This window comes from Genypterus blacodes, unplaced genomic scaffold (assembly GCF_046128005.1).
Source record: "Genypterus blacodes isolate CSIRO-AG114 ecotype Tasmania unplaced genomic scaffold, CSIRO-AGI_Gbla_v1 ptg000119l_1, whole genome shotgun sequence".
In the NCBI taxonomy this organism is placed as follows: Eukaryota; Metazoa; Chordata; class Actinopteri; order Ophidiiformes; family Ophidiidae; genus Genypterus; species Genypterus blacodes.
In genome coordinates, this window is record NW_027466922.1 from 347,681 (window position 1) to 371,133 (window position 23,453).

The 23,453-nt window shown below is 42.9% G+C and overlaps 2 protein-coding genes and 2 long non-coding RNA genes across 5 annotated transcripts; all 4 read left to right on the forward strand.

Moving 5' to 3' along the window:
• The first annotated feature begins 786 nt into the window (after positions 1–786).
• On the forward strand, positions 787–3,026 carry LOC143009942 (uncharacterized). The gene is made up of 3 exons (XM_076162042.1): positions 787–914; positions 1,194–1,319; positions 1,675–3,026. Exons 2-3 carry the CDS (start codon positions 1,204–1,206, stop codon positions 2,480–2,482), a joined length of 924 nt encoding a protein of 307 aa, XP_076018157.1. The 5' UTR covers positions 787–914; positions 1,194–1,203; the 3' UTR covers positions 2,483–3,026.
• Positions 3,027–3,895: 869 nt separating this feature from the next.
• On the forward strand, positions 3,896–9,509 carry LOC143009945 (uncharacterized). Of its 2 annotated transcripts, none has more exons than XR_012964749.1 (4): positions 3,896–3,984; positions 7,498–7,548; positions 7,829–7,954; positions 8,296–9,509. It is a non-coding gene; the product is annotated as an uncharacterized LOC143009945 (long non-coding RNA). The 2 variants fall into 2 exon arrangements; XR_012964748.1 differs by having other exon boundaries at positions 3,905–3,946; positions 7,459–7,548.
• Positions 3,902–6,527, forward strand: LOC143009944 (uncharacterized). The gene is made up of 3 exons (XM_076162043.1): positions 3,902–4,029; positions 4,309–4,434; positions 4,830–6,527. The coding sequence occupies exons 2-3, from the start codon at positions 4,319–4,321 to the stop codon at positions 5,980–5,982; spliced, it is 1,269 nt and encodes a 422-aa protein (XP_076018158.1). The 5' UTR covers positions 3,902–4,029; positions 4,309–4,318; the 3' UTR covers positions 5,983–6,527.
• Positions 9,510–17,909: 8,400 nt separating the features above from the next.
• LOC143009943 (uncharacterized) lies at positions 17,910–20,011 on the forward strand. The gene is made up of 3 exons (XR_012964747.1): positions 17,910–18,031; positions 18,312–18,437; positions 18,821–20,011. It is a non-coding gene; the product is annotated as an uncharacterized LOC143009943 (long non-coding RNA).
• The last annotated feature ends 3,442 nt before the right edge of the window (positions 20,012–23,453 follow it).

Below are 23,453 nucleotides of genomic sequence, written 5' to 3' on the forward strand. Positions count from 1 at the left end.
TGTGGGTTAAGTTTGGTGTTAGATAAGCATGTTGAGTCTCTTGTGCTCTACAAATAAAGTTGCCTTGCGTTGCCTCGTGCTCAGGCTGTGTTAAGGTTCGGAGCTTAGCATAAGTTTTACTGCTGTGACAACCGGTTTCCACAGTCAATATTAAAAAGAATAAGAATAACATATGTCCCTTTTTCACCCAGCCCTGTTTCGGTCAGCAGTTCAAACACCTATTTCAAATCTTCTGGTGTTGCAGCATCATGACAGAATGAGATGTGATCTGGGTTGTGGGTTGTTTGAGGCGTTGCTGTTACAGAGAGATGTTTCACACAGTGAGTGTGCAGCATTTGTGATAGATTAAAGTGATAAAGGCACAGAGTTTGCTAAGCTACACACAGGATACATCACATAGTAGATACATGAATAGATCTAAGTTAGACAGACACATACAGGTCTGATCAAAGAGACAGATTCACTCACAGGGACAGATTTATCAACAATGAGTTCACTTCATTTGGTTTAATAACACTTAATTAAAGGGTTGCTTTAGTATTGTCACACTTACAAACTGAGTTTTTTAGGTTTAATTTCAACCTCCAATTGAATTAAGATGAATCTATTCAAATGTAAAGATGTTATTCTTTGAATTTGATGTCTTCATTGTCTTCAGATATGATGAAACTCCCACTGCCAGGTAGAATTGGTGCTTTTTCCTTCCTCTTTCATTGGAAAAGAGTTGAAGCCACGCCCCTGCTCCGCTTTATAAAGGCTTCTGGTTTGAAGATGTTCGGTGTGGGTGGAGGTAATGCGCAATTAAGCTGGTTCATTAACTGCCAATAAACCGGAAAGAAGAGAAGAAGAAGAAGAAGGAGAAGTTCAGCGTGAACAGCAGCAGCATCTGGACGTGACACTTGGACATCAGGCAGGTAAAACATCAACTAGATCTGGATTGAATTTTTTACTATATTATTTTAATCAGAAATCTAATTTTAATTATTTCAACTGATGTAATTATTTCTTTAATTTACAGATTAACTTTGACACTCAGTTTTAATGGGTTTTCTATTTTTCAGCCATCAAATTTGAATTGTTTAGTCAATTAGACTGAGAAACAAAGTCTGCCTCCTCTTCTTCTCCTCTACATCCTCTTGCTTCCTGTCACCTCTTCTCTAATCCCTCCTCCTCTCCTTCACTCCACAACGCAGCCTTCAACAGATGGCGTCACTGAGCTGGTTGATGGTGGCGTCCTCGCTCCTCCTGATAGCAGGAAACTGTGTGGGAGCTGTGGACCAGAACCGGCTGGCTGAGGTCGTAAAGGCCGTCAGGAGACAGTGAGTCCAAATCTGTCCCTAACCCCGAGTCCAATCCTTCACCAAAACCTGTGAACATACCAATCAATCCACATAGACCACACCCACTTTATGGAATGTGTCACCATGTAGAACCTCTGGTGAATCGGTGAAGCTGTGAAGTTTCTAATTAACGTGGCTGATCTCTGCAGACTTTGTACAGGGAAAATACTAAAATACTACAGTGAAATGGAATGGTCTGCATGTAAAACTAAACTGTGTGTGTGTGTGTGTGTGTGTGTGTGTGTGTGTGTGTGTGTGTGTGTGTGTGTGTGTGTGTGTGTGTGTGTTTGTGCGTGCGTGCGTGCTTGCGTGTGTGTGTGTGTTTCTTTGACAGGTATGCAATAAGCGGACAGTTCAGTCTGGTTGCAAACATCCCACTGTCACAGTTTACTGACAGTAGCTTTGACCCCTCCAACCTGATGAACATGATAAAGCCCGACACCAATGCTTTAAATGCTATTAACAGGGGTGAAGTGTACAAAGGCGACATGGTTGTTGTGGCCAAACCTGATCCTCCAAAACATTCAGAGCTCCGTGTTCTTGAGAACATACCTGCCTGGGTCCCCAAAGGAAACTTCCTACTCATCTACTCCTACCTGTCCTCATGTGGTAGAAAGTGTACAAATCCAAATAACAGATTCAACATTCTAGGCTTGATTAGACGCTATGTTCCACGTTGGAAAGGTAATTATGCCTTTGTGTTTACAAAGGTATTTGACCAGCCGAAGACAGGTCCTCGTATAGATAAGCAGGATTTGAGTCAAGCTCTCACAAATCTTGCAGATGCTAATCTCGATATGAAAAACATATTCCATTGTTACATACCAGGAAATGTGTTTCTGTGCAGCACCTGCTCCTCAGGTAGAGGGATTGCAGAACACTGTATTGATAATAATGTAGGACCGCAACAGGGAGGAAGCACACGTCAAAGTTCAAGCAGAAGAAGAAGAAGTCACAGCATTGAGCAGGACAGCAGCAGCAGTAGAGGGAAAGGTGGCAGAAATGAGCACAGAGCTTGGAGCAAGGAGCGCAGAGAAGGGCCGAGGGAGCGCAGAGGTGAGAGGAAGGAGCGCAGAAGTCATGGTGGGAGTCGTAGTAGGAGTCAGAAGAGCAACTATAGGAGGAGGTCCAACAGCGGTTAGAGGTCTTCTGATTCAGATCAAACCGATTTAAAATGATCTTAAATCTGCAACGATCATCTGAAATCATGCATGCATGGAGGGAAATCAAAGATTTCTTCTTCTTTATCACTTTACCTTTATTCACCTTCACTGTTAGGATTTGTTTCTTTGACAGAGCGACGCTTTTGAGTTTATAACAATCTGGACATTTCAGACAAATGTGTGTTTTGTGCGTTAACACAGCTGTAAGTTTGACCTCAGAGGGTTCAAAAGTTTAGAAGAAGAAAACTTCTGGTCTGTTTGTGATTAAATACATTTGAGATTAAGAATAAGGAAACACATGGAAGCTGACTTAATCACCAAAATAAGAGCACTTGTGTATCTGCCTACATGTAAAGAAAGATGAAGAGTACAAATTGAAGATGTTGATGTACAGTGAGATGTTACAGGGAGTTTAAGCTAGAATGTGAGCTCGTCTCTGTATCACTTCCTAACATCTGTCCCTGACCAATGTAATCATTTAACTGTTGTTGACTTGTTCTGTCCTATCACAATAAAGCTTGGCTCAGCATTCAAACCCGCTGTCTTTTATATAACAGAAAGGACTGAATGAAACTTTAATACTCTTCATACTCAAGGCTATAAACAGTTACATTTGATCAATTTGAATCTCCTGTTACATAAACTGTTGCACTGACGCAGATTTGAGCCTTTTTCTCTGAGTGGATGTCAGAGGTGAAATGGATCAACTGAACCCTATTGATTAACAGCAGCAGCGGAGGAAAAGGTGGGACGAATGAGCGCAGACCTAGAAGCAAGGAGCCCAGAGTAGGACCGAAGGAGCGCAGAGATCCGAGTCTGCAGTTCAAACACCTATTTCAAAACTTCTGGTGTTGCAGCATCATGACAGAATGAGATGTGATCTGGGTTGTGGGTTGTTTGAGGCGTTGCTGTTACAGAGAGATGTTTCACACAGTGAGTGTGCAGCATTTGTGATAGATTAAAGTGATAAAGGCACAGAGTTTGCTAAGCTACACACAGGACACATCACATAGTAGATACATGAATAGATCTAAGTTAGACGGACACATACAGGTCTGATCACAGAGACAGATTCACTCACAGGGACAGATTTATCAACAATGAGTTCACTTCATTTGGTTTAATAACACTTAATTAAAGGGTTGCTTTAGTATTGTCACACTTACAAACTGAGTTTTTTAGGTTTAATTTCGACCTCCAATTGAATTAAGATTGATCCATTCAAATGTAAAGATGTTATTCTTCGAATTTGATGTCTTCATTGTCTTCAGATATGATGAAACTCCCACTGCCAGGTAGAATTGGTGCTTTTTCCTTCCTCTTTCATGGGAAAGAGTTGAAGCCACGCCCCTGCTCCGCTTTATAAAGGCTTCTGGTTTGAAGATGTTCAGTGTGGGTGAAGGTAATGCGCAATTAAGCTGGTTCGTTAACTGCCAATAAACCGTAAAGAAGAGAAGAAGAAGGAGAAGGAGAAGTTCAGCGTGAACAGCAGCAGCATCTGGACGTGACACTTGGACATCAGGCAGGTAAAACATCAACTAGATCTGGATTGAATTTTTTACTATATTATTTTAATCAGAAATCTAATTTTAATTATTTCAACTGATGTAATTATTTCTTTAATTTACAGATTAACTTTTACGCTCAGTTTTAATTGGTTTTCTATTTTTCAGCCATCAAATTTGAATTGTTTAGTCAATTGGACTGAGAAACAAAGTCTGCCTCCTCTTCTTCTGCTCTACATCCTCTTGCTTCCTGTCACCTCTTCTGTAATCCCTCCTCCTCTCCTTCACTCCACAACGCAGCCTTCAACAGATGGCGTCGCTGAGCTGGTTGATGGTGGCGTCCTCGCTCCTCCTGATAGCAGGAAACTGTGTGGGAGCTGTGGACCAGAACCGGCTGGCTCAGGTCGTAAAGGTCCTCACGGAACAGTGAGTCCAAATCTGTCCCTAACCCCGAGTCCAATCCTTCACCAAAACCTGTGAACATTCCAATCAATCCACATAGACCACACCCACTTTATGGAATGTGTCACCATGTAGAACCTCTGGTGTATCGGTGAAGCTGTGAAGTTTCTAATTAACGTGGCTGAACTCTGCAGACTTTGTACAGGGAAAATACTAAAATACTACAGTAAAATGGAATGGTCTGCATGTAAAACTAAACTGTGTGTGTGTGTGTGTGTGTGTGTGCGTGAGTGCGTGCGTGCGTGCGTGCGTGCGTGTGTGCGTGCGTCTGCGTGCGTACGTGCGTGCGTGCGTGCGTGCGTGCGTGCGTGCGTGTGTCTGTGTGTTTGTCTGTGTGTTTGTCTGTGTTTCTTTGACAGGTATGATGTAGGGGAAGGCATACAGTTCAGTCTGGCTGCAAACATCCCACTGTCGCAGTTTACTGACCCGACCTTTGACCGCTCCAACCTGATTAACTTGATAAAGCCTGACACCAATGCTATAGAGGATATTAAGAAACGAAAAGTGTACATAGGCACAAGGGTTGTTGTTTCCTTACCTAAGAATAGTAGACATGCAGAGCTCAATGTTCTTAGGGCCATACCTACTAACTGGGTCCCCAGCGGAAACTTCCTACTCATCTACTCCTTCAACTCCCCATGTGGTACTAAGTGTACAAATCCAGAATTCGATAACAACATCCTAGTCTTGAATAAAGAGTATGTTCTACGTTGGGGAGATAATCATGCCTTTGTGTTTACAAAGATATTTGACAAGCCAACTTGGGGTAATATTATTATAGACAAGGACGTTTTGAGAGCAGCTTTAACCAATCTTGCAAATGCTAATCTCGGTATGAACAACATATTCCATTGTTACACACCAGGAAATGAGTTTCTGTGCAGCACCTGCTCCTCAGGTGGAAGGATTGCAGAACACTGTATTGATAATAATGTAGGACCGCAACAGGGAGGAAGCACAGGTCAAAGTTCAAGCAGAAGTAGAAGTCCCAGCATTGAGCAGCACAGCAGCAGCAGTAGAGGGAAAGGTGGCAGTAATGAGCGCAGAGCTAGGAGCAAGGAGCGCAGAGAAGGGCCGAGGGAGCGCAGAGATCCAAGTCCAGAGCGCAGAGATCAGAATAGGGAGCACAGAGCTAGGAGCAAGGAGCGCAGAGATGGGCCAAGGAAACGCAGAGATCCAAGCCCAGAGCGCAGAGATCAGAGTAGGGAGCACAGAGCTAGGAGCAAGGAGCGCAGAGAAGGGCCGAGGGAGCGCAGAGATCCAAGTCCAGAGCACAGAGATCAGAATAGGGAGCACAGAGCTAGGAGCAAGGAGCGCAGAGATGGGCCAAGGAAGCGCAGAGATCCAAGCCCAGAGCGCAGAGATCAGAATAGGGAGCACAGAGCTAGGAGCAAGGAGCGCAGAGATGGGCCGAGGGAGCGCAGAGGTGAGAGGAAGGTGCGCAGAAATCAGGGTGGGAGTCAAAGTAGGAGTCAGAAGAGCAACTACAGGAGGAGGTCCAACAGCGGTTAGAGGTCTTCTGATTCAGATCAAACCGATTTAAAATGATCTTAAATCTGCAACAATCATCTGAAATCATGCATGCATGGAGGGAAATCAAAGATTTCTTCTTCTTTATCACTTAACCTTCATTCACCTTCTCTGTTAGGATTTGTTTCTTTGACAGAGCGACGCTTTTGAGTTTATAACAATCTGGACATTTCAGACAAATGTGTGTTTTGTGCGTTAACACAGCTGTAAGTTTGACCTCAGAGGGTTCAAAAGTTTAGAAGAAGAAAACTTCTGGTCTGTTTGTGATTACATACATTTGAGATTAAGAATAAGGAAACACATGGAAGCTGACTTAATCACCAAAATAAGAGCACTTGTGTATCTGCCTACATGTAAAGAAAGATGAAGAGTACAAATTGAAGATGTTAATGTACAGTGAGATGTTACAGGGAGTTTAAGCTAGAATGTGAGCTCGTCTCTGTATCACTTCCTAACATCTGTCCCTGACCAATGTAATCATTTAACTGTTGTTGACTTGTTCTGTCCTATCACAATAAAGCTTGGCTCAGCATTCAAACCCGCTGTCTTTTATATAACAGAAAGGACTGAATGAAACTTTAATAATCTTCATACTCAAGGCTATAAACAGTTACATTTGATCAATTTGAATCTCCTGTTACATAAACTGTTCCACTGATGCAGATTTGATCCTTTTTCTCTGAGTGGATGTCAGAGGTGAAATGGATCAACTGAACCCTATTGATTAATAGCAGAAGGGGAGGAAAAGGTGGGACGAATGAGCGCAGACCTAGAAGCAAGGAGCTCAGAGTAGGACCGAAGGAGCGCAGAGATCCGAGTCTGCAGTTCAAACACCTATTTCAAAACTTCTGGTGTTGCAGCATCATGACAGAATGAGATGTGATCTGGGTTGTGGGTTGTTTGAGGCGTTGCTGTTACAGAGAGATGTTTCACACAGTGAGTGTGCAGCATTTGTGATAGATTAAAGTGATAAAGGCACAGAGTTTGCTAAGCTACACACAGGACACATCACATAGTAGATACATGAATAGATCTAAGTTAGACGGACACATACAGGTCTGATCACAGAGACAGATTCACTCACAGGGACAGATTTATCAACAATGAGTTCACTTCATTTGGTTTAATAACACTTAATTAAAGGGTTGCTTTAGTATTGTCACACTTACAAACTGAGTTTTTTAGGTTTAATTTCGACCTCCAATTGAATTAAGATTGATCCATTCAAATGTAAAGATGTTATTCTTTGAATTTGATGTCTTCATTGTCTTCAGATATGATGAAACTCCCACTGCCAGGTAGAATTGGTGCTTTTTCCTTCCTCTTTCATGGGAAAAGAGTTGAAGCCACGCCCCTGCTCCGCTTTATAAAGGCTTCTGGTTTGAAGATGTTCAGTGTGGGTGAAGGTAATGCGCAATTAAGCTGGTTCGTTAACTGCCAATAAACCGTAAAGAAGAGAAGAAGAAGAAGAAGGAGAAGGAGAAGGAGAAGGAGAAGTTCAGCGTGAACAGCAGCAGCATCTGGACGTGACACTTGGACATCAGGCAGGTAAAACATCAACTAGATCTGGATTGAATTTTATACGCCGGTTATTTTAATCAGAAGTCTAATTTTAATTATTTCAACTGATGTAATTATTTCTAATTTTTACAGATTAACTTTGACGCTCAGTTTTAATTGGTTTTCTATTTTTCAGCCATCAAATTTGAATTGTTTAGTCAATTAGACTGAGAAACAAAGTCTGCCTCCTCTTCTTCTCCTCTACATCCTCTTGCTTCCTGTCACCTCTTCTCTAATCCCTCCGCCTCTCCTTCACTCCACAACGCAGCGTTCAACAGATGGCGTCGCTGAGCTGGTTGATGGTGGCGTCCTCGCTCCTCCTGATAGCAGGAAACTGTGTGGGAGCTGTGGACCAGAACCGGCTGGCTCAGGTCGTAAAGGTCCTCACGGAACAGTGAGTCCAAATCTGTCCCTAACCCCGAGTCCAATCCTTCACCAAAACCTGTGAACATACCAATCAATCCACATAGACCACACCCACTTTATGGAATGTGTCACCATGTAGAACCTCTGGTGTATCGGTGAAGCTGTGAAGTTTCTAATTAACGTGGCTGAACTCTGCAGACTTTGTACAGGGGAAATACTAAAATACTACAGTAAAATGGAATGGTCTGCATGTAAAACTAAACTGTGTGTGTGTGTGTGCGTGCGTGTGTGTGTGCGTGTGTGTGTGCGTGCGTGCGTGTGTGCGTGTCTGTGTGTGTGTCTGTGTGTGTGTCTGTGTTTCTTTGACAGGTATGATGTAGGGGAAGGCATACAGTTCAGTCTGGCTGCAAACATCCCACTGTCGCAGTTTACTGACCCGACCTTTGACCGCTCCAACCTGATTAACTTGATAAAGCCCGACACCAATGCTATAGAGGATATTAGGAAACGAAAAGTGTACATAGGCACAAGGGTTGTTGTTTCCTTACCTAAGGGTAGAAGACATGCAGAGCTCAATGTTCTTAGGGCCATACCTACTAACTGGGTCCCCAGCGGAAACTTCCTACTCATCTACTCCTTCAACTCCCCATGTGGTACTAAGTGTACAAATCCAGAATTCGATAACAACATCCTAGTCTTGAATAAAGAGTATGTTCTACGTTGGGGAGATAATCATGCCTTTGTGTTTACAAAGGTATTTGACAAGCCAAGATGGGATGATATTATTATAGACAAGGACGTTTTGAGAGCAGCTTTAACCAATCTTGCAGATGCTAATCTCGGTATGAACAACATATTCCATTGTTACACACCAAGAAATGAGTTTCTGTGCAGCACCTGCTCCTCAGGTCGAGAGATTGCAGAACACTGTATTGATAATAATGTAGCACCGCAACAGGGAGGAAGCACAGGTCAAAGTTCAAGCAGAAGAAGAAGTCTCAGCAGCAGTATTGGAGGGAACGGTGGGACGAACAAGCACAAACCTAGAAGCAAGAGCAGTCCACAGCACAAACCGATTTAAAATGATCTGAAATCTGCAACGATCATCTGAAATCATGCATGCATCAAAGATTTCTTCTTCTTTATCACTTTACCTTCATTCACCTTCACTGTTGGGATTTGTTTCTTTGACAGAGCGACGCTTTTGAGTTTATAACAATCTGGACATTTCAGACAAATGTGTGTTTTGTGCGTTAACACAGCTGTAAGTTTGACCTCAGAGGGTTCAAAAGTTTAGAAGAAGAAAACTTCTGGTCTGTTTGTGATTAAATACATTTGAGATTAAGAATAAGGAAACACATGGAAGCTGATTTAATCACCAAAATAAGAGCACTTGTGTATCTGCCTACATGTAAAGAAAGATGAAGAGTACAAATGAAGATGTTGATGTACAGTGAGATGTTACAGGGAGTTTAAGCTAGAATGTGAGCTCGTCTCTGTATCACTTCCTAACATCTGTCCCTGACCAATGTAATCATTTAACTGTTGTTGACTTGTTCTGTCCTATCACAATAAAGCTTGGCTCAGCATTCAAACCCGCTGTCTTTTATATAACAGAAAGGACTGAATGAAACTTTAATACTCTTCATACTCAAGGCTATTAACAGTTACATTTGATCAATCTGAATCTCCTGTTACATAAACTGTTGCACTGACGCAGATTTCATCCTTTTTCTCTGAGTGGATGTCAGCGGTGAACTGGTTCAAGTGAACTCTATTGATCATGTTTCTGAGGCCTAAAGGGCACTGGGTCACGTTTCAGACCTGAGCTTGAACCCTTAACTCTAACTTCCATCCAAAAGATCCAAAGAAGTGTCTCCAGAAAGTGTCCAGCAGCCTGTTCAGGCCCTCTGGAGTTGATCACATGGTGGATGTGGGTTAAGTTTGGTGTTAGATAAGCATGTTGAGTCTCTTGTGCTCTACAAATAAAGTTGCCTTGCGTTGCCTGGGGCTCGGGCTGTGTTAAGGTTCGGAGCTTAGCATAAGTTTAACTGCTGTGACAACCGGTTTCCACAGTCAATATTAAAAAGAATAAGAATAACATATGTCCCTTTTTCACCCAGCCCTGTTTCGGCCCGCAGTGCAAACACCTATTTCTAATCTTTTCGTTTCGTTTTTGCAGCATCATGACAGAATGAGATGTGATCTGGGTTGTTGGTTGCTTGAGGTGTTTCTGTTACAGAGAGCTGTTTCACACAGTGAGTGTGCAGCATTTGTGATAGATTAAAGTGATAAAGGCACAGAGTTTGCTAAGCTACACACAGGACACATCACATAGTAGATACATGAATAGATCTAAGTTAGACAGACACATACAGGTCTGATCACAGAGACAGATTCACTCACAGGGACAGATTTATCAACAATGTGTTCACTTCATTTGGCTTAATAACACTTAATTAAAGGGTTGTTATTATTATGGTCACACTTTTCTGAGTTTATTAGGTTTAATTTCAACCTCCAATTGAATTAAAATTGTCCCATTTTAATGTAAAGATGTTATTCTTTGAATTTGATGTCTTCATTGTCTTCAGATATGATGAAACTCCCACTGCCAGGTAGAATTGGTGCTTTTTCTCTCCTCTTTCATGGGAAAAGAGTTGAAGCCACGCCCCTGCTCCGCTTTATAAAGGCTTCTGGTTGGAAGATGTTCAGTGTGGGTGGAGGTAATGTGCCACCAAGCTGGTTTGCTAACTGCCAATAAACCATAAAGAAGAGGAAGAAGGAGAAGAAGAAGAAGGAGAAGTTCAGCGTGAACAGCAGCAGCATCTGGACGTGACACTTGGACATCAGGCAGGTAAAACATCAACTAGATCTGGATTGAAATCTAATCTTAATTATTTCAACTGATGTAATTATTTCTTTAATTTACAGATAAACTTTGACCCTCAGCTTTAATCAGTTTTCTTTTTTTCAGCTGCATATCAAATTTGAATTGTTTTCAATTCGAATTTGAATAGTTTGAATAGTTTGAATAGTTTGAATTGTTTAATGCAGCCTAAAGGGGGCACGAGCCAGTGCCTTCTTTGTGCCGGTCCCAAGCGTGGATAAATGCAGCCGGTTGTGTCAGGAAGGCCAGCAGCCTAGGAGCAGGATTTAAGATGTTCTATCTATCATGCTGCTGGTGGGAAAAGGAATGGGGTAGGAGTTATCTTGAAAGAGGAGTTTGTTAGGAATGTTCTGGAAGTGAAAAGAGTGTCGGATAGGTAGGACGTGAGTTAGAAGAGAAGGAGAAATTCTGGAGTGAGTGGGATGAAGTCATGCAGAGTATCCCCACAGGTGAGAGAGTGATGATTGGAGCAGACTTCAATGGACATGTTGGTGCAGGCAACAGAGGTGATGAGGAAGTGATGGGCAGGTCTGGTATCCAGGACAGGAATTCAGAGAGACAGATGGTGGTATACTTTGCAAAAAGGATGGAGATGGCTGTAGTGAATACTTTCTTCCAGAAGAGGCAGGAACATAGGGTCACCTATAAGAGCAGAGGTAGGAGCACACAGGTTGACTACATCTTGTAGAAGATGTAATCTGAAGGAGATTAGTGACTGCAAAGTAGTAGCCAGACAGCATAGGATGGTGGTGTGTGGGAGGACCCTAGTGGTGAAGAAGATGAAGAAGACAAAGGCAGAGCAGAGGACGAAGAGGTGGAAGCTGAGAAAGAGGTTAGTTAAAGAAGAAGTGGGACACTGAAAGATGTGCAGCAGGTTAGGGTGGTGAAGGATAAAGAGGGAAATGTATTGTCAGGAGGCAGAAGTGTGATAGGAAGATGGAAAGAGTACTTTGAAGAGTTGATGAATGAGGAAAATGAGAGAGAACGAAGAGTAGAAGAGGTGACCGTTGTGGACCAGGAAGTACCAAAGGTTAGTAAAGGTGAAGTGAGGAGGGCATTGAAGAGGATGAAGAGTGGTAAGGCAGTTGGTCCTGATGCAATATGGCTTCATGCCAAGAAAGAGTACCACAGATGCAGTATTCACTTTAAGGATGTGGATGGAAAAGTACAGAGAAAGACAGAGGGAGCTTCATTGTGTCTTTGTAGATCTTGTAAAAGCTTGTGACCGGGTACCGAGAGAGGAACTGTGGCACTGTATGAGGAAGTCTGGAGCAGTAGAGAAGTATGTTAGAGTGCTGCAGGACACGTGGAGGAAAATCTGGAGAGGTGGAGGTATGCACCGGAAAGAAGAGGGATGAAGATGAGCCGCAGTAAGACAGAGTACATGTGTGTGAATGAGAGGGACACAAGTGGAACAGGGAGGTTACAGGGAGAAAAGATAAAGGAGGTGGAGGATTTTAAGTACTTAGGGTCAACAGTCCAGAGCAACAGAGAGTGGAAAAGAGGTGAAGAAACGTGTGCAAGCAGGTTGAAACGAGTGGAGAAAAGTGTCAGGAGTGATGTGTCATTCAGCAAGAATGAAAGGAAAGGTGGACAAGACAGTGGTGAGACCAGAGAGGCTGTACGGTTTGGAGACAGAGGCACTGAGGAAGAGACAGGAGGAAGAGGTAGAGGTAGCAGAAATGAAAATGTTGAGGTTCTCTTTGGGAGTGACATGGATGAATAGGATCAGGAGAGAGTACATAAGAGGGACGACACATGTTAGATGTTCTGGAGATAAAGTCAGAGAGGCCAGGCTGAGATGGTTTGGACATGTACAGAGGAGGGAGAGGGAAGCTATTGGGAAAAGGATGCTAAGGTGGGAACTGCCAGGAAGGAGGCCTAGAGGAAGACCGAAGAGGAGATATATAGTCGAGTGAAGGAGGATATGAGGTAAGTTGGTGACGGATGACTTGCTGTGGTGACCCCTGAAGGGAGCAGCCTAAAGGAAAAGAAGAAGATCAAGTTTGAATTGTTTACTCAATTAGACTAAGAAACAAAGTCTGCCTCCTCTTCTTCTCCTCTACATCCTCTTGCTTCCTGTCACCTCTTCTCTAATCCCTCCTCCTCTCCTTCACTCTACAACGCAGCCCCCAGCAGATGGCGTCGCTGAGCTGGTTGATGGTGGCGTCCTCTCTCCTCCTGATAGCAGGAAACTGTGTGGGAGCTGTGGACCAGAACCGGCTGGCTCAGGTCGTAAAGGCCGTCAGGAAACAGTGAGTCCAAATCTGTCCCTAACCCCGGGTCCAATCCTTCACCAAAACCTGTGAACATACCAATCAATCCACATAGACCACACCCACTTTATGGAACGTGTCACCATGTAGAACCTCTGGTGTATCGGTGAAGCTGTGAAGTTTCTAATTAACGTGGCTGATCTCTGCAGACTTTGTACAGGGAAAATACTAAAATACTACAGTAAAATGGAATGGTCTGCATGTAAAACTAAACTGTGTGTGTGTGTGTGTGTGTGTGTGTGTGTGTGTGTGTGTGTGTGTGTGTGTGTGTGTGTGTGTGTTTGTGTGTGTTTGTGCGTGCGTGCGTGCGTGCGTGCGTGCGTGCGTGCGTGCGTGCGTGCGTGCGTGCGTGCGTGCGTGCGTGCGTGTGTGCGTGCGTGCGTGCGTGTGTGTGTGTTTGTCTGTGTGTGTGTCTGTATTTGTGTGTCTGTGTGTGTGTGTGTTTCTTTGACAGGTATGCAATAAGCGGACAGTTCAGTCTGGTTGCAAACATCCCACTGTCACAGTTTACTGACCGTAGCTTTAACCCCTACGACCTGATGAAGATGATAAAGCCCAACACCAATGCTTTAAATGATATTAACGACGGTCGAGTGTACAAAGGCAACATGGTTGTTGTGGCCAAACCTGAGCTTCCAAAACATTCAGAGCTCCGTGTTCTTGAGAACATAAATGACTGGGACCCCAAAGGAAACTTCCTACTCATCTACTCCTACCTGTCCTCATGTGGTGGAAAGTGTACAAATCCAAAAAACCCATTCAACATTCTAGGCTTGATTAGACGCTATGTTCCACTTTGGAAAGGTAATCATGCCTTTGTGTTTACAAAGGTATTTGACCAGCCGAAGACAGGTCCTCGTATAAGGGAGGTGGATTTGAAAAGAGCTCTAACGAATCTTGCAAAAGCTAATCTCGATATGAAAAACATATTCCATTGTTACAGACCAGAACATGAGTTTCTGTGCAGCACCTGCTCCTCAGGTAGAGGGATTGCAGATCACTGTATTGATAATGATGTAGCACCGCAACAGGGAAGAAGCACAGGTCAAAGTTCAAGCAGAAGAAGAAGAAGTCACAGCATTGAGCAGGACAGCAGCAGCAGTGGAGGGAGAGGTGGGAGGAATGAGTGCAGAACTAGAAGCAAGGAGTGTAGAGAAGGGCCGAGGGAGAGCAGAGATCCAAGTCCAGAGCGCAGAAGTGAGAGGAAGGAGCGCAGAGATCAGAATAGGGAGCACAGAGCTAGGAGCAAGGAGCGCAGAGATGGACCAAGGCAGCGCAGAGGTGGGAGAAAGGAGCGCAGAAATCCGAGTAGGAGTCGGAGTAGGAGTGGGAAGAGCAAGCATAAGAGGAGGTCCAACAAAGGTTAGAGGTCTTCTGATTCAGATCAAACCGATTTAAAATGATCTTAAATCTGCAACGATCATCTGAAATCATGCATGCATGGAGGGAAATCAAAGATTTCTTCTTCTTTATCACTTTACCTTTATTCACCTTCACTGTTGGGATTTGTTTCTTTCACAGAGCGACGCTTTTGAGTTTATAACAATCTGGACATTTCAGACAAATGTGTGTTTTGTGCGTTAACACAGCTGTAAGTTTGACCTCAGAGGGTTCAAATGTTTAGAAGAAGAAAACTTCTGGTCTGTTTGTGATTTCATACATTTGCGAGTGAGAAAAGGAAACACATGGAAACTGACTTAATTACCAAAATAAGAGCACTTGTGTATCTACCTACATGTAAAGAAAGATGAGGAGTACAAATTGAAGATGTTGATGTACAGTGAGATGTTACAGGGAGTTTAAGCTAGAATGTGAGCTCGTCTCTGTATCACTTCCTAACATCTGTCCCTGACCAATGTAAACATTTAACTCTTTCTTGTTCTGTCCTATCACAATAAAGCTTGGCTCAGCATTCAAACCCGCTGTCTTTTATATAACAGAAAGGACTGAATGAAACTTTAATAATCTTCATACTCAAGGCTATTAACAGTAACATTTGATCAATTTGAATCTCCTGTTACATAAACTGTTGCACTGATGCAGATTTGAGCCTTTTTCTCTGAGTGGATGTCAGAGGTGAACTGGTTCAAATGAACTCTATTGATCATATTTCTGGGGCCTAAAGGGCACTGGGTCACGTTTCAGACCTGAGCTTGAACCCTTAACTCTAACTTCCATCCAAAAGATCCAAAGAAGTGTCTCCAGAGAGTGTCCAGCAGCCTGTTCAGGCCCTCTGGAGTTGATCACATGGTGGATGTGGGTTAAGTTTGGTGTTAGATAAGCATGTTGAGTCTCTTGTGCTCTACAAATAAAGTTGCCTTGCGTTGCCTCGTGCTCGGGCTGTGTTAAGGTTTGGAGCTTAGCATAAGTTTTACTGCTGTGACAACCGGTTTCCACAGTCAATATTAAAAAGAATAAGAATAACATATGTCCCTTTTTCACCCAGCCCTGTTTCGGTCAGCAGTTCAAACACCTATTTCAAATCTTCTGGTGTTGCAGCATCATGACAGAATGAGATGTGATCTGGGTTGTTGGTTGTTTGAGGCGTTGCTGTTACAGAGAGATGTTGGCACAGTGAGTGTGCAGCATTTGTGATAGATTAAAGTGATAAAGGCACAGAGTTTGCTAAGCTTCACACAGGACACATCACATAGTAGATACATGAATAGATCTAAGTTAGACAGACACATACAGGTCTGATCACAGAGACAGATTCACTCACAGGGACAGATTTATCAACAATGTGTTCACTTCATTTGGCTTAATAACACTTAATTAAAGGGTTGTTATTATTATGGTCACACTTTTCTGAGTTTATTGGGTTTAATTTCAACCTCCAATTGAATTAAAATTGTCCCATTTTAATGTTAAGATGTTATTCTTTGAATTTGATGTCTTCATTGTCTTCAGATATGATGAAACTCCCACTGCCAGGTAGAATTGGTGCTTTTTCTTTCCTCTTTCATGGGAAAAGAGTTGAAGCCACGCCCCTGCTCCTGAAGATGTTCAGTGTGGGTGGAGGTAATGTGCCATTAAGCTGGTTTGCTAACTGCCAATAAACCGTAAAGAAGAAGAAGAAGGAGAAGAAGAAGGAAAAGTTCAGCGTGAGCAGCATCTGGACGTGACACTTGGACATCAGGCAGGTAAAACATCAACTAGATCTGGATTCAAATCTAATTTTAATTATTTCAACTGATGTAATTATTTCTTTAATTTACAGATAAACTTTGACCCTCAGCTTTAATCTGTTTTCTGTTGTTCAGCCATCAAATTTGAATTGTTTACTCAAACAGACAGAAACAAAGTCTGCCTCCTCTTCTTCTCCTCTCCATCCTTTTGCTTCCTGTCACCTCTTCTCTAATCCCTCCTCCTCTCCTTCACTCCACAACGCAGCCTTCAACAGATGGCGTCGCTGAGCTGGTTGATGGTGGCGTCCTCGCTCCTCCTGATAGCAGGAAACTGTGTGGGAGCTGTGGACCAGAACCGGCTGGCTCAGGTCGTAAAGGTCCTCACGGAACAGTGAGTCCAAATCTGTCCCTAACCCCGAGTCCAATCCTTCACCAAAACCTGTGAACATACCAATCAATCCACATAGACCACACCCACTTTATGGAATGTGTCACCATGTAGAACCTCTGGTGTATCTGTGAAGCTGTGAATTTAGACCAATAAGCGGACAGTTCAGTCTGGCTGCAAACATCCCACCGTCACAGTTTACTGACCGTAGCTTTAACCCCTCCAACCTGATGAACATGATAAAGCCCGACACCAATGCTATAAATGATATTAACAGCGGTGGAGTGTACAAAGGCAACATGGTTGTTGCGGCCAAACCTGAGTTTCCAAAACATTTAGAGCTCTGTGTTCCCTATTGATCATATTTCTGGGGCCTAAAGGGCACTGGGTCACGTTTCAGACCTGAGCTTGAACCCTTAACTCTAACTTCCATCTAAAAGATCCAAAGAAGTGTCTCCAGAAAGTGTCTAGCAGCCTGTTCAGGCCCTCTGGAGTTGATCAGATGGTGGATGTGGGTTAAGTTTGGTGTTAGATAAGCATGTTGAGTCTCTTGTGCTCTACAAATAAAGTTGCCTTGCGTTGCCTCGTGCTCAGGCTGTGTTAAGGTTCGGAGCTTAGCATAAGTTTTACTCCTGTGCCAACCGGGTTCCACAGTCAATATTAAAAAGAATAAGAATAACATATGTCCCTTTTTCACCCAGCCCTGTTTCGGTCAGCAGTTCAAACACCTATTTCAAATCTTCTGGTGTTGCAGCATCATGACAGAATGAGATGTGATCTGGGTTGTTGGTTGTTTGAGGCGTTGCTGTTACAGAGAGATGTTTCACACAGTGAGTGTGCAGCATTTGTGATAGATTAAAGTGATAAAGGCACAGAGTTTGCTAAGCTACACACAGGACACATCACATAGTAGATACATGAATAGATCTAAGTTAGACAGACACATACAGGTCTGATCACAGAGACAGATTCACTCACAGGGACAGATTTATCAACAATGTGTTCACTTCATTTGGTTTAATAACACTTAATTAAAGGGTTGCTTTAGTATTGTCACACTTACAAACTGAGTTTTTTAGGTTTAATTTCAACCTCCAATTGAATTAAGATGAATCTATTCAAATGTAAAGATGTTATTCTTTGAATTTGATGTCTTCATTGTCTTCAGATATGATGAAACTCCCACTGCCAGGTAGAATTGGTGCTTTTTCCTTCCTCTTTCATGGGAAAGAGTTGAAGCCACGCCCCTGCTCCGCTTTATAAAGGCTTCTGGTTTGAAGATGTTCGGTGTGGGTGGAGGTAATGCGCAATTAAGCTGGTTCATTAACTGCCAATAAACCGGAAAGAAGAGAAGAAGAAGAAGAAGGAGAAGTTCAGCGTGAACAGCAGCAGCATCTGGACGTGACACTTGGACATCAGGCAGGTAAAACATCAACTAGTTTTGGATTGAATTTTATACGCTGGTTATTTTAATCAGAAATCTAATTTCAATTATTTCAACTGATGTAATTATTTCTTTAATTTACAGATTAACTTTGACACTCAGTTTTAATGGGTTTTCTATTTTTCAGCCATCAAATTTGAATTGTTTAGTCAATTAGACTGAGAAACAAAGTCTGCCTCCTCTTCTTCTCCTCTACATCCTCTTGCTTCCTGTCACCTCTTCTCTAATCCCTCCTCCTCTCCTTCACTCCACAACGCAGCCTTCAACAGATGGCGTCGCTGAGCTGGTTGATGGTGGCGTCCTCGCTCCTCCTGATAGCAGGAAACTGTGTGGGAGCTGTGGACCAGAACCGGCTGGCTCAGGTCGTAAAGGCCGTCAGGAAACAGTGAGTCCAAATCTGTCCCTAACCCCGGGTCCAATCCTTCACCAAAACCTGTGAACATACCAATCAATCCACATAGACCACACCCACTTTATGGAATGTGTCACCATGTAGAACCTCTGGTGTATCGGTGAAGCTGTGAAGTTTCTAATTAACGTGGCTGATCTCTGCAGACTTTGTACAGGGAAAATACTAAAATACTACAGTGAAATGGAATGCTCTGCATGTAAAACTAAACTCTGTGTGTGTGTGTGTGTGTGTGTGTGTGTGTGTGTGTGTGTGTGTGTGTGTGTGTGTGTGTGTGTGTGTGTGTGTGTGTGTTTGTGCGTGCGTGCGTGCGTGCGTGCGTGCTTGCGTGTGTGTGTGTGTGTGTGTTTCTTTGACAGGTATTCAATGGGCGGACAGTTCAGTCTGGTTGCAAACATCCCACTGTCACAGTTTACTGACAGTAGCTTTAACCCCTCCAACCTGATGAACATGATAAAGCCCGGCCCCAATGCTTTAGATGATATCAACAATGGTCGAGTGTACATAGGCAACAGGGTTGTTGTGGCCAAACCTAAGCTTCCACAACATTCAGAGCTCCGTGTTCTTGAGAACATAAGTGACTGGAAACCCACAGGAAACTTCCTACTGATCTACTCCTTCCATGTGGTGGAAAGTGTACAAATCCAAATAACGAATTCAACATTCTAGACTTGATTAGAGACAATGTTCCACGTTGGGGAGGTAATCATGCCTTTGTGTTTACAAGGGTATTTGACAAGCCGAAGAGAGGTTCTCCTATAGAGAAGAAGGATTTGAGTCAAGCTCTCACAAATCTTGCAAATGCTAATCTCGGTATGAACAACATATTCCATTGTTACAAACCAGGAAATGAGTTTCTGTGCAGCACCTGCTCCTCAGGTGGAGGGATTGCAGAACACTGTATTGATAATAATGTAGCACCGCAACAGGGAGGAAGCACAGGTCAAAGTTCAAGCAGAAGAAGAAGTCTCAGCAGCAGCATTGGAGGGAAAGGTGGGATGAACAAGCACAAACCTAGAAGCAAGAGCAGTCCACAGCACAAACCGATTTAAAATGATCTGAAATCTGCAACGATCATCTGAAATCATGCATGCATCAACTCAAAGATTTCTTCTTCTTTATCACTTTACCTTCATTCACCTTCACTGTTGGGATTTGTTTCTTTGACAGAGCGAAGCTTTTGAGTTTATAACAATCTGGACATTTCAGACAAATGTGTGTTTTGTGCGTTAACACAGCTGTAAGTTTGACCTCAGAGGGTTCAAAAGTTTAGAAGAAGAAAACTTCTGGTCTGTTTGTGATTGAATACATTTGCGAGTGAGAAAAAGGAAACACATGGAAGCTGACTTAATCACCAAAATAAGAGCACTTGTGTATCTGCCTACATGTAAAGAAAGATGAGGAGTACAAATTGAAGATGTTGATGTACAGTGAGATGTTACAGGGAGTTTTAGCTAGAATGTGAGCTCGTCTCTGTATCACTTCCTAATATTTGTTTCTGACCAATGTAAACATTTAACTCTTTCTTGTTCTGTCCTATCACAATAAAGCTTGGCTCAGCATTCAAACCAGCTGTCTTTTATATAACAGAAAGGACTGAATGAAACTTTAATAATCTTCATACTCAAGGCTATTAACAGTTACATTTGATCAATTTGAATCTCCTGTTACATAAACTGTTGCACTGATGCAGATTTGAGCCTTTTTCTCTGAGTGGATGTCAGAGGTGAAATGGATCAACTGAACCCTATTGATTAACAGCAGCAGCGGAGGGAAAGGTGGGACGAATGAGCGCAGACCTAGAAGCAAGGAGCTCAGAGTAGGACCGAAGGAGCGCAGAGATCCGAGTCTGCAGTTCAAACACCTATTTCAAAACTTCTGGTGTTGCAGCATCATGACAGAATGAGATGTGATCTGGGTTGTTGGTTGTTTGAGGTGTTTCTGTTACAGAGAGATGTTTCACACAGTGAGTGTGCAGCATTTGTGATAGATTAAAGTGATAAAGGCACAGAGTTTGCTAAGCTACACACAGGACACATCACATAGTAGATACATGAATAGATCTAAGTTAGACGGACACATACAGGTCTGATCACAGAGACAGATTCACTCACAGGGACAGATTTATCAACAATGAGTTCACTTCATTTGGTTTAATAACACTTAATTAAAAGGTTGCTATTATTATTGTCACACCTTTCTGAGGTTATTAGGTTTAATTTCAACCTCCATTTAAATATAAAGATGTTATTCTTTGAATTTGATGTCTTCATTGTCTTCAGATATGATGAAACTCCCACTGCCAGGTAGAATTGGTGCTTTTTCCTTCCTCTTTCATGGGAAAAGAGTTGAAGCCACGCCCCTGCTCCTGAAGATGTTCATTGTGGGTGGAGGTAATGTGCCATTAAGCTGGTACGCTAACTGCCAATAAACCGTAAAGAAGAAGAAGAAGGAGAAGGAGAAGGAGAAGGAGAAGGAGAAGGAGAAGTGCAGCGTGAACAGCAGCAAGATGGATGTGACACTTGGACATCAGGCAGGTAAAACATCAACTAGATCTGGATTCAAATCTAATTTTAGTTATTTCAACTGATGTAATTATTTCTTTAATTTTCAGACAAACTTTGACGCTCAGTTTCAATCGGTTTTCTTTTTTTTAGCCATCAAATTTGAATTGTTAACTCAAACAGACAGAAACAAAGTCTGCCTCCTCTTCTTCTCCTCTACATCCTCTTGCTTCCTGTCACCTCTTCTCTAATCCCTCCTCCTTCACTCCACAACGCAGCCTTCAACAGATGGCGTCGCTGAGCTGGTTGATGGTGGCGTCCTCTCTCCTCCTGATAGCAGGAAACTGTGTGGGAGCTGTGGCCCAGAACCAGCTGGCTCAGGTGGTAAAGGTCCTCACGGAACATTACATTTACATTACAATCATTTGGCAGACGCTTTTATCCAAAGCGACTTACATTGCATTACCACCCTTCGCAGAGGGGGGAGCAATTGAGGGTTCGGTGCCTTGCTCAGGGGCACCTCGGCAGGGGCTCGAACCGGCAACCCTCCAGTTCCCAAGCGGAAGCCCTACCCACTGAGCCACTGCCTCCCAGTGAGTCCAAACCTGTCCCTAACCCCGAGTCCAATCCTTCACCAAAACCTGTGAACATACCAATCAATCCACATAGACCACACCCACTTTATGGAATGTGTCACCATGTAGAACCTCTGGTGTATCGGTGAAGCTGTGAAGTTTCTAATTAACGTGGCTGATCTCTGCAGACTTTGTACAGGGAAAATACTAAAATACTACAGTAAAATGGAATGGTCTGCATGTAAGCTAAACTCTGTGTGTGTGTGTGTGTGTGTGTGTATGTGTGTGTGTGTGTGTGTGTGTGTGTGTGTGTGTGTGTGTGTGTGTGTGTGTGTGTGTCTGTGTGTGTGTCTGTGTTTCTTTGACAGGTATGATGTAGGGGAAGGCATACAGTTCAGTCTGGCTGCAAACATCCCACTGTCGCAGATTGACCAGAACTTTGACCGCTCCAACCTGATTAACTTGATAAAGCCCGGCACCAATGCTATAGAGGCTATTAAGAAACGAGAAGTGTACATAGGCACAAGGGTTGTTGTGGCCTTACCTAAGTCAAACAAACATGCAGAGCTCCGTGTTCTTAAGATGATACCTACTAACTGGGACCCCAGAGGAAACTTCCTACTCATCTACTCCTTCTACTCTTCATGTGGTACTAAGTGTACAAATCCAAATGAGAAATTCAGCATTCTAGACTTCATTAAAAAGAATGTTCTACGTTGGAAAGGTAATAATGTCTTTGTGTTTACAAATGTATTTGACCAGCCGAAGCATACTCCTCGTATAGAGAAGGAGGATTTGAGAGCAGCTCTAACGAATCTTGCAAATGCTAATCTCGGTATGAAAAACATATTCCATTGTTACACACGAGGCAAGGAGTCTCTGTGCAGCACCTGCTCCTCAGGTGGAGAGATTGCAGAACACTGTATTGATAATAATGTAGCACCGCAACAGGGAGGAAGCACAGGTCAAAGTTCAAGCAGAAGAAGAAGTCTCAGCAGCAGTATTGGAGGGAATGGTGGGACGAACAAGCACAAACCTAGAAGCAAGAGCAGTCCACAGCACAAACCGATTTAAAATGATCTGAAATCTGCAACGATCATCTGAAATCATGCATGCATCAACTCAAAGATTTCTTCTTCTTTATCACTTTACCTTCATTCACCTTCACTGTTAGGATTTGTTTCTTTGACAGAGCGACGCTTTTGAGTTTATAACAATCTGGACATTTCAGACAAATGTGTGTTTTGTGCGTTAACACAGCTGTAAGTTTGACCTCAGAGGGTTCAAAAGTTTAGAAGAAGAAAACTTCTGGTCTGTTCGTGATTTAATACATTTGAGATTAAGAATAAGGAAACACATGGAAGCTGACTTAATCACCAAAATAAGAGCACTTGTGTATCTGCCTACATGTAAAGAAAGATGAAGAGTACAAATGAAGATGTTGATGTACAGTGAGATGTTACAGTGAGTTTAAGCTAGAATGTGAGCTCGTCTCTGTATCACTTCCTAACATCTGTCCCTGACCAATGTAATCATTTAACTGTTGTTGACTTGTTCTGTCCTATCACAATAAAGCTTGGCTCAGCATTCAAACCCGCTGTCTTTTATATAACAGAAAGGACTGAATGAAACTTTAATAATCTTCATACTCAAGGCTATTAACAGTTACATTTGATCAATTTGAATCTCCTGTTACATAAACTGTTCCACTGATGCAGATTTGAGCTTTTTCTCTGAGTGGATGTCAGAGGTGAAATGGATCAACTGAACCCTATTGATTAACAGCAGCAGCGGAGGAAAAGGTGGGACGAATGAGCGCAGACCTAGAAGCAAGGAGCCCAGAGTAGGACCGAAGGAGCGCAGAGATCCGAGTCTGCAGTTCAAACACCTATTTCAAAACTTCTGGTGTTGCA

Bases quoted from the DNA above. Each gene is read 5' to 3' on its own strand.
- LOC143009942 (XM_076162042.1), top strand. From the start codon at position 1,204: ATGGCGTCACTGAGCTGGTTGATGGTGGCGTCCTCGCTCCTCCTGATA. The intron at 1,320-1,674 runs GTGAGTCCAAAT...TTTCTTTGACAG, and splicing joins GTAAAGGCCGTCAGGAGACA to GTATGCAATAAGCGGACAGT.
- LOC143009944 (XM_076162043.1), top strand. From the start codon at position 4,319: ATGGCGTCGCTGAGCTGGTTGATGGTGGCGTCCTCGCTCCTCCTGATA. The intron at 4,435-4,829 runs GTGAGTCCAAAT...TTTCTTTGACAG, and splicing joins GTAAAGGTCCTCACGGAACA to GTATGATGTAGGGGAAGGCA.